The sequence below is a fragment of the Xyrauchen texanus genome, chromosome 21 (genome assembly GCF_025860055.1).
Source record: "Xyrauchen texanus isolate HMW12.3.18 chromosome 21, RBS_HiC_50CHRs, whole genome shotgun sequence".
Taxonomy (NCBI): Eukaryota; Metazoa; Chordata; class Actinopteri; order Cypriniformes; family Catostomidae; genus Xyrauchen; species Xyrauchen texanus.
The window spans coordinates 30,586,343-30,597,175 of NC_068296.1; the positions used below are offsets into that span (position 1 = coordinate 30,586,343).

Sequence of the window (10,833 nt, forward strand, 5' to 3'; positions counted from 1 at the left end):
ATAAAGTAAAACACACAATGTAGCATTTGCGTCTTTAAGAAATCTGTTAGCATTAAACAGCCCGCAACTTACTATTAGCGGCCTCTAGTCACAGATTTCGAGAGGTCACCGATTTCGGCACAAAACTAAAATGAAAAAAGTGTGTGTGTGTGTGTGTGTGTGTAAACACCGGCAAAGTGCGCGCACGTTATGCACGGTCGGCGATTGGTCAGCTGAGTGCACGCACTAGATTGCGGAGGTTCTACGTTGCGTTGCCAGTGAAAGAAGCTGCGCTATCAGGAGACACGGAGGTGTAGCGTGACGTTCACTTCAACGGGGCGCATGAGATAAACATCTAGACTGCTCTATGTTCGGAAATTCTGTCTTAAACCTCAGCGGTGTCATGGAGATTATAATTTCTAGAGAGACCGACATTCACATAAAGGTTAAAGACAAAATCCTTCAGCCCAGCAGCATCTTCACAACGTACGACCACTGGAATTGTGTGATTCGTGACATCGCCTTTGCTTGAGGAAAATCACTGGCTCATTGTAAAGGTAAGAGGATACAAAGAAAGATAGACGTGTTATTTATGCAGTTATTTTAAAAAGACGTTTTCATTAAAACGCATGAAAATAACTGATGCAGATAATTCCCCCCTCCCCGTCCATTACTGTTAAAATATCGAGTATCGGTTAATAATGGATTCTCGATGTAGTGCGGGGGGGGGGCAGCATCCTCTGATCATAACATGTCGTATGAGGTTGTGATAGGCCAGTCATACTCAAATGGCGGACCAAGGTCCGTGTCCAGACCCAGCAAAGCACCAAAACTTAAAGATATCGAAGTCAATAAATTAATTTCAGACAGGTTTCAAACATGATCGACTGGGCGCCGTGTAATGCAGCGCAGCCTCTCTCTGTGTCTAGCGGTGGTGAAGAAACACACGCCAGCCCAGTGCAGCGTCCTATCTAAACGCGTGCGTTTATGCAAATTAGTCTTATGACGAGGTCTGTGTCCTATCCAATCGCGTGCGTCTATGCAAAATAGTCTCGTGAGAGACCGCGTCCTATCCAATCGCGTACATTTATGCATATAAATCTATTGATGAGACCCGCGTCCTATCCAATCGCGTGGATTAGGCCGCCATAGCAGAAAAATACGTTGAGCTGCGAACCAAATAAGGGTATTTTTGCGCCCTTGAAGGGCACTTCGAGAGCGGGACGCTACTCAAATGGTCGTTCCAAACAAAAGTAAGAAAGTAAATTTTTTTCTCAAAAATTACTACCACTATATATACAGCTCTAGTAAAAATTAAGAGACTACAGCAAAATGATCAGTTTATCTGGATTTACTATTTATAGGTATGTGTTTGAGTAAAATTTACATTTGTTTTATTATATAAAGTACTGACATCATCTCTACCAAATTCCAAATAAAAATATTGTTATTTAGAGCATTTATTTGCTGAAAATTGGGTTCAGGTCTGGAGATTTGGCTGACCGTGACATGACAGGGTCTTGATCTGGTTGTCCTCCATCCACTCCTTGATTGACCCGGCTGTGTGGCCTGGAGCATTGTCCTGCAGGAAAAAAAAAACATTCTTCAGAGTTGGGGAACATTGTCAGAGCAGAAGGAAGCAAGTTTTATTCAAGGATAACCTTGTACATGGCTTGATTCATTCGTTCTTCACAAAGACGAATCTGCCCTATGCCTTGCTGAAGCACCCCCAGATCATCACCGATCCTCCACCTGGTTGTCTAATGGTTAGACGGAGACCTGGAGATGCCTACAAGCCACCGTGTCTCGCACCCACTGTGAAATTTGGTGGAGGATCGGTGATGATCTGGGGGTGCTTCAGCAAGGCTGGAATCGGGCAGAAACTCTGTGACACTGTGACAGAACCTTGGAGACAGCAGCAGGGTTTCCGTTAGCCAGTCATCAGTATCACCGCTCCCTATACGCATATTACGCAGTCTGCAAAGGGCACCAACTCCTTAGATAGCCACCAGAAACGCCACCTGCTGCATTTACTGACACGCGGTAGTTATTCAAGGCACGGTAGCAGTCGCGCTCTCCTCACGCTTTAACTTCGCGCTCGTACCGCGCCTTGCAGCTTCCGTACCGCGCCTCGCAGTGCAAGGCTGGTGTTCAAATGGCAGCTGTCTTGCCGCTGCAAACGTGTTACATTGTTTGGAGCTCTATATTTGCTTGGCGGGCATGTTCTGCTGCTGCTGTGCTACAATGATGAAATGCTTGTGCAGGTATCATTATAATGTCTCCCACCATCAGTTTTACCGACGGTCAATGCATGTGACATTCTCATGAACTACGGTTTATTCAAAGGGTCATATTACGCGTTAACGGCATTAAAAGAATTGTGACGTTAAACGAATTTTGAATTAACGTGTTATTAATGTTATTAACATGGTAACTTCGACAGCACTAATATGTATATTTATATGAGATATTGGAATAAGATTTGTAGCTATATAATTGTATAAAGTAAAAGAAGATTCTCTTTTGAATACAAAACAAAAACTACGTATGTAATATATAACAATACAATGATATAACCTAATGTTTTAGTAACTTTATTTTTAATAGCATAATTATAAATATATTATATTTGTAATATAAATATTGATGTGGGTATATAGCCTATATAGTATACATATATAATGTAAATCCAATATTATTATAATGAATCATAATTTTATTATTACAATTATTTGTGGCATTATTTTATATTATAAATGACTTGATGGATGGTGATTTTTATAAGAAGTCCTGCAGCAAACTTCTCAAAACATTTTGGAGTTGGCACCTGGTTTTATTGAACTTTAATTTTTCCAGTATCATGAAGTTAAATAAAGATATGCTGTTTGTTAAAAAAAAATCAGTTGCTGAATGATAAAGTCTGCTGAACAGATGGTTTACATGATTTTGACATCCCAGTTGCTGTTCTTACCCACCCCAGCATCTCATTATCTTCCTCAAGAAGAATGTTGCAACAGAACAACAACAATAACCACACCTGCCTGGACATGGCCCATAGAGAGCTACTGCATGAATGTAGAAGAACCAATGTCTCATTCACCAGTGCCCTTGAGTTTGGAGCTATACCCCTAATTAAAGGCCTGAGAGCATGGGCAGTGAATGGCGGCTACTCCAGAGCCAGAAGAAAGGCTGCTACGGCACCCCGGGCACAGGGCACATCCCAACAACCACCTGAAAACAGGTTGGGGCAGAGAAGCTGGTCAGGTCAGATTAGCAGTGCCTATGGGCAGACACTGGAGAGTACAACTAGTACAAGAACTCCAGGGTTCAGGCAAGGCGGTCTTGGTGCTCTTGTAACTGTGGCCACTTTGAAAGGCAAAGAGGGGGATGGCAGGCAGACTCAGACACGCTGTCTCTTTCTCAAGGCCCAGGGAAGAGGTAGCTACATCTGTGCTGTTGGACACGAGGGGGCTGGGATGAGAGTCACAGTTCCACGGACTCAAAGTGTCATTCTGGAGGGTACAAAGAAAGAAGTCAGATGTTCTTCAAAAGGACTAAGTTCAAGCGAGGATGGGACAGACGATGGTGGGGTGCTCAAAGTCAAGCCAAGGGCCATAAGAAAGTGGAGAAAATGCAGTAAAACGGCATGCTTGTCTGAGAAAAGAACGACTAAAGTGGACATCACCAATCAATGTTGTGAGCCAGGACATGATGACCATAACAATTCTGCAATCTCACAAGTCACCTTAGGGCCAGTTAACAGAACATCACATAACACAATGCGAGAGCAAGTAACACAATGTGAAACAGAAGAAAACAGTATGGAAAGAAGCAATACTACCTCTCATGGTGTACTTAAAATGCAAAGTCAGGAATATAAGTTGAGCAAAGATGAAAGGGCTCATTCACCCACATCTGTGCATATTGTCACACCTGAGAGCACGGACCCACAATCCTGCTGCTTTTCTCCCAAACCATGTGCCAATACAAATGAGCAGGTTGACGGATTGGGAATCAATCCATTCAATAAATGTTTTAAAAATTGTGAAGGACCCAACTGTGCCAATGATGATGCACAAAGAGACACTGAGGTCTGTAAATGTGAAAACAGAAACATTGTTACTGATGAGCCAAAATTAGAAAGATCATCTGTAGTATCTAAGACCTCTGAGACTACCTTTGATAGTCCAGAAATAAAACAGACAATAAACTGTAGTACTGACCCAAGCTTAGGTCACACACTCATGAGGACATCCGCTGAAGTCCCTGTAAGCAGCATTCAGGAGAATCATGAGTCCAGGACAAACGAGTGCTTACGGAACTGTGAGAACCAACATTCTGTGGAGACTGCTGATCTCACAACACAGAGATGTGCGAAACCAGACACAACGATCACAACCATGCCGGAGGGCTTCACAGGGCAAGTTTACACTCTAGTGAGAGTTGAATGCAATTCTTTAGAGAAGAAGTGCAAGTCACCCATGTGCTCACCTCAGCAATGGGAAGAATTAATCACAGAACATGGAGAACTTGAAGTTCATCAGCCTGACAAATCCTCTTTACGAGGCTTTAGCATGCCAACAGCCAGTGTAATTCTAACCACTATCCTCTCCCTGCCTAATCGTGCCCCTACCACCACAGAAGGCATAGCAATAGCCATTCCAGCATTAAGCAAGGGGGAGGTGGGGGCTAGAGGTGGAGACTTGCTGCAACTGGTGAACTCAGAGTTTCTAACAGAGCCGGAAATTGTTGATGAGAGGGAAAATGTGGCCGCAGATGAGGGGTCTCTTGATGTGGGTGAGGAGCAGGAAGAGTTTGGGGCTTTCATGCAGGCAGGTGGAGAGCAGCTCTTGACGGACGGGTTCCAACAGTTGGCTACTGGAGAGGATTACAAGATTGGTAAGTACCCACAGCACTTTCAATACTATCTTGAAAGTAGAAAGATAATGAATCCTTTCTGTCACATAAGACAGAAGCCAGAAAAAGCTACTGTTAGGGCTGTAACGATTAGTCGACATTATTGACAACGTCGACAATAATATAAACATTTTCATTGTCGAATAGTCGTTTGATCTCATTTAACGTAACATGAGATCACATTAAACTGTAATGATGATTCGTGAGAGCAGCACTGCAGCTCGTGCCTGATTGAGGAGAGGAAGCATTACACAGTCCAGATGCACTCTCAACCTTTCAAACAGCTTCATCTTATGTAGATCGCAAAGTACAAGGGAATTATACAAAAATAAAAAATAAGTAAATACAGAAGCACTCTCGTTGTGGAATAAGTGGAGTCGGAGCTCCGCTTATTCTTATTGCATCTTAAATGCAGCTATATTTAATGCGTTATAGCGTTATAAATGTTAAAATAATACAGAAGCAGATCATGTAAATAACTACAAACTCTTAAACTGGCATTTCTCTGTGCAGTCAGCGCCTCTCCTATGAGTTGCGCAAATGTCCAGATCTAAGGGGGAGAGACTGAAACTGCACCCAGCTGATGCCCACTCTCGAGCGCATACACTTAATGCAGCTAGATTATAACGCGATGGCTCATGACTTATTGAATCATAATATATATCACTGTGCATTTCTTATCATGAAGAAAATTGGCAATAATCTATTAATAATAGAGAGTTTGTTTTTTTGTGAGTTAAAAATGGATCGAAGTGAACAGAAAGGTGAGAGAGGAAGTCTTTATAAACATCTCAAACTAATTTAAAACAATGTACATTTACTTTAGCAGCTATACTGCAGAGGAGGTGGCGTAGTGGCTAAAGCACAGGGCTGTTAATCAGAAGGTCGTTGGTTTGAACCCCACAGCCACCACCATTGTGTCCTTGAGAAAGGCACTTAACACCAGGTTGTTCCGGGGGGATTGTCCCTGTAATAAGTGCACTGTAAGTCGCTTTGGATGAAAGCGTCTGCCAAATGCGTAAATGTAAATGAAAAAATTGTTATCTGAGAATGTTGAATAGAATATTAAAAATACAAATGTTTTAAAAAAAATCTAAAAATCCTTTAAAAAAGATGCGTTCACCTCAGAAGCTATGCTGCTTAAGATATTTAGACTTGCTTTTAGAGAATAGATCTTGAATATAAGTATATTTTGTCTTTACTGCACTCGCAGAAGTATAACCAAGTGAATAAATACACTTATATACAAAATACACGTATATTTAAGATACATTCTCTTAAAGCATGTCTAAATATCTTAAATGTTGCTTCTCAAGTAAATGTATCTTGTTTTAAGGATTTTTAGATCATTTTAAATGGAAATCAAGACAAAAACACACAGTGAATTTCTTTACTGAATTAAACTTAATAAAAAGTATTTTTTTCCCGTTAATTCAGTGAATGTAATTTAGAGGTATCGTTAAAAGATGATTTTGTCCTCTTTATTTTTAGTAAGTACATTTAATACAACCTTTTAAGTCGGGCACAAGCTGGATAATCAGTTAAGATCTAATGATTAATCGTTGTAATAAAGGCTGAATAGTCAAATAATCGTTCTAATAATCGTTAGATTAGTCGATTATAAAAAGAAACATTAGTTGCAGCCCTAGCTACTGTAAGTTCCATTATTGAGCAGGAATGTGCCTTTGTTTGAGTTTGCATGAGCAGATAAACATGGAGTCTCTGTGTTCCAATACTAAATAGTCTGTCTGGATTGACTTGAATTCCTGCAGACCCCCTCGCTTACCCCGACCTCATGTGAAGATATTCATTATTTTAAGCACTGCTTGGAATTTCAATTTTGGCATCCACCGTTTAACCTTAATCTGTAGGATTTATGCTGTTCTCTAGAAAATTTAAAAATAGGTGAGACAGGTAGCAACACAAACAGGTTTAACCCATTTTTTCCATTTCGAAATTAGGTCATCCAAGTAGATCATTTCAGTTGACCAGTTTTTTTGTGGAAACCATTTAACATAACTTTTCAAAATCAACACTGAAGCAGGACAACATTTAAGTAGTTAGACATTCTATTTGCAGAGTATATAAACTCTACCAGTCTTTTTACTACCTGTGAGCTATTGCACACACGTGTCCATTGGTGCGAGTGTTTGTGAAGCCTTTCCAGCACAGAAGGCAGAACATGATTGCATTAACATAACACCTAGCAGTCTTGTAAGCATTTGATTAACAAGAGCCAAGGAAATGAAACCTTAAAGATTTACATCTCTTCATAGGGGGACTTACAAGTTCCACTAATACAAATGAACCAACATTCTGGACATCTGATTGGACAACAGATCAGTCATTCCTGCAATCAGAGAGCACATGGACTGCCTTCAGCCAGGAGCCTGTGAAGCAGAAGAAAGTGCCTGGTGGTCAGTGGTGGCCTACAACTGTGGAAAAGCCAAACCTTTCCCTCTCTCCTCTTTGTGATGTGGTATGGGTTTTTGCTCTGGAATCATAATTACAACTGTCATATACTGTACCCTCAGTTTTTACGTATTTAATCGAAAGTCTTTAAAATAGTGGAACTGCTAAAGTGACATCATCAATAAAAGCTAAATATTTGATTGTTATACTGTATTTCATACTGATATTTCTTCAGATTTAAGAACGTAATGTTAACAAATGTTATGGTTGAACCTATTTTTTTCTTAACTTTTTTCACTGTTGATGTTGTAATGACCTTTTGCATTTGTGTGTGTGTGTGTGTGTGTGTGTGTGTGTGCGTGTGTAGTCAAGTGTGTTTCAAGAAGCCTTTTCCTCAGAAAAGCCTTACTGTCAAGATCCTGATTACATTCCTACACTAAAACAGCTTCTGCGAGGACCAGCTGAAAATGGCAATACAGAGGAGCCTAGGTATGTATGGACTATTTTTGACTCTGCCTTATTTGGCAGTGTAAATATTGTAAACTATATATATATATATATATATATATATATATATATATATGTGTGTGTGTGTGTGTGTGTGTGTGTGTAAATGTATAACATTATTGTTTGTATTATATTACTTTGGCATTAGTTAACAAAACGAGTTAACAATTCTGCGATTGGGTTTCAAATACAGCTGCTGAGGGAGTGACAATAAATGTGGCATTTTCTCTCTTCTGACTGCTGTCATCGAAACTTTATAGAGGATTATTTATTTTGCTATTGGAGTAAATGGGAATGCAAAAATAACATTTACGTCTTTAGAAGTTTATTTGGAAATCCAGAAATGTGAAAATGGTCCATTATGTGCAGTTGTAATGCACTAATGATTACTTTATTCTTTGAATATTTGCATTATTATTATTTAATATGGCTTCATGTCATTGAACCAAAAAGATTAATCCTCTATTGCTACCTTGTGGTAATACAAGAAATTACTGAATTGCATCAGATAAAACTCTGTTTACAATGGCCCTAAAGTTGTTTCAACACACTCACAGAAATATTCCATGAAATTCTGCATTTCATCCTCTTGTTAGCCATGACTGGAATTGTAAAAACTACAGCTTTGCTTTATTAGACATAAAATAAAGGTCTAATTTCCTTTTCTTTTATATTAATGGTGTACAGTTCCATGTTAATCATTTTGCTTTGGCCCTAAGGGAGCAGAACTTACTTGACGGCCTCCAGGATCTGGACAGGATGATTGGTGTCAAATATAAGAGGGCGGAGTCTCTGTCTTTCAAACTTCTCCTTCAGTCTTTGCATTTGGAACGTTCCAGTTCTGTGAGTATGCTGTAATGTGGCAGTGGAGAAAATATGAAAAAATGTTCATGAACGTGTTCCACGATTCTCCTGTTTTAAATTTCCTGTCTCCAGTATTTTTGCTCGAATCGGCATATATTCTTAGATGGTAATGTGTTGTTTAAAGTATTACATTTGTAAACATTTTCAAAAACATATTAAACAGCATTAAAGTGCCGATACTTCACAGAGTCGAGATGACCGTTATTTTGATGTGCCTCACCTGAGTATGTAGATGTCATGAAGCGAGGTCAGTGAGCCTGAAATACAATTTTACTCCAAATAACACTTAAATGGTTCTGAATCTGAATCTGTAGTTTCTGTAGTTTTTACATTGTGTCTCGAGAACAGAAATACAAAACAGGCAATTAGAATCATCACGGCGCTGCCCAGTGGTTGGTCAGGAAAACTGTGGATCAATACTGATCATCACACTGTGACTTTTTAGAAATGTTTGCTACATCACTTTACCATTCTTGGCAGCTTATAATACAATATCTTTATGAATTCACATTAACTTTACTATACTCCCACACATTGAATTGATCACAAATGGGGCTTGGTATGTACTACACACAGTTAAGTGAAGGATATATTCAGTATTAAATAATACAGCCACATGCAATCATCTTTCTTCTTTCTTCATCTTTACCCCAGGAATGTGTGAGAGTTTGCATGAAGACCAGTGCCAGGTATTCTCCAAATCTCCCAGCATCCAACCAGCAGTTAGCTGCAAATGCTAAGAGAAGACTGTCTTATGACCTCAACAGAAATATCATGACTTAAGTCTCCATATCTTCTAAAAAGTCTTTGAGCTATGCTTCCCTGAAAGTAAATTCAGAGGAGAGGAATAATACATGTTTAAAAAATGAACAATGACTGACTTTCCCTGGACTGTTTATTTTCAAGGTTGATTTTAAAGTGTATTTCTTGTTTCACCGTCTGTACTCACGATAGTTTCTGTTTTGTTATTCAGGTGTGTATCATGAGACAAAAGACCTATATTCAACTAAATGTATATTTTTGAGTTACACTATTGGGCATTAAATTAGAGCAAATATACACAACCTAATGACGAAAAACAAAATGTCTGCCAAATTTTTTATTACATTTGCATAAAAATATAGTTTCTCCTTTTTGCTAATCAGATGAAAAAGTGACTAAGTACATCTGTGTATACAGTAACTCCATCATTGCTATGGATTGTGTTTTTAAGAATAGGATAATTTCGATATTTTGATCATTTCATTTTCATGTCCCCATCCCGTATCCCTTCTTTTCCTTCACTTTCCTGTCTACTCTCTATGACTTAAATGCTAAAGGCAAGAAGACTGTAAATAAAATAAGAAATTGATTACTTTCCAGTCTCTGAAAGCTCCTCTTACACCTGAAGACTGTCAAAAGGAAGCACATTTTCAGAAAAGATATTTTAATACATGGCAAAGCAGTCACCTCTAAGTGACATCCATTTCCTTTTTGTGCTTGAAGTGCTGAATATGAAACTACTGTAACATATACAAATGTTTTCTAATGATTCAAGTGTTTTAAAATGAATGTTAACATTTTAAATTGAGCCTGTAAGCTAATGTCGATAGATGTAATTAAATCATTTTGAAAGTAATGAATTAATTTTAGAATATGACTTTGTTTGCAACTTGATGAGAGGATGAGAAAAAAGTTCAACCTTTCATACTTTCCTGAGCCGCTGTTCTGACAGCAGTGATGATTTCTGAACACACCACATCTCTTGTAGACCATTGAACAATTTTTGGTTTTATAAAAATTGTGTGATATAAGTGCATTTCAGAAACTTTATTTAGTTCCAATTTGCCACCTAAACACTTCAGATGGTCTTATTAAAGGAATAGTCCCGGGTTCAATACAAGTTAAGCTCAATTGACAGAATTTTTCACATAATGTTGATTACCACAAAACATTATTTCGACTCGTCCCTCCTTTAAAAAACAAACAAACAAAACAATAGAGATTAAGGTGAGGCACTTACAATGGAAGTGAATGGGGCACATTTTTGGAGGGTTTTAAGGCTAAATTTGGAATTTTATACTTTTATAAAAGTACTTAATTCTGTTAAAACGCACATATTATTTGATCTGTGGAGTTTATTCAAATTGTCATTTTTACAGTTGTTTTAGGTTT

General features: G+C 38.6%; 1 protein-coding gene across 2 annotated transcripts; it reads left to right on the forward strand.

Annotated features, from left to right (window-relative positions):
- Positions 1–276: 276 nt before the first annotated feature.
- Positions 277–10,267, forward strand: si:ch211-14c7.2 (uncharacterized). 2 transcript variants are annotated; one of them, XM_052152766.1, is made up of 6 exons: positions 277–536; positions 2,960–4,878; positions 7,173–7,375; positions 7,676–7,797; positions 8,535–8,658; positions 9,334–10,267. In XM_052152766.1, exons 2-6 carry the CDS (start codon positions 2,985–2,987, stop codon positions 9,460–9,462), a joined length of 2,472 nt encoding a protein of 823 aa, XP_052008726.1. In that variant the 5' UTR covers positions 277–536; positions 2,960–2,984; the 3' UTR covers positions 9,463–10,267. The 2 variants fall into 2 exon arrangements, with proteins under 2 accessions (XP_052008726.1, XP_052008725.1); XM_052152765.1 differs by lacking the exon at positions 277–536 and adding an exon at positions 2,143–2,243.
- Positions 10,268–10,833: the final 566 nt, after the last annotated feature.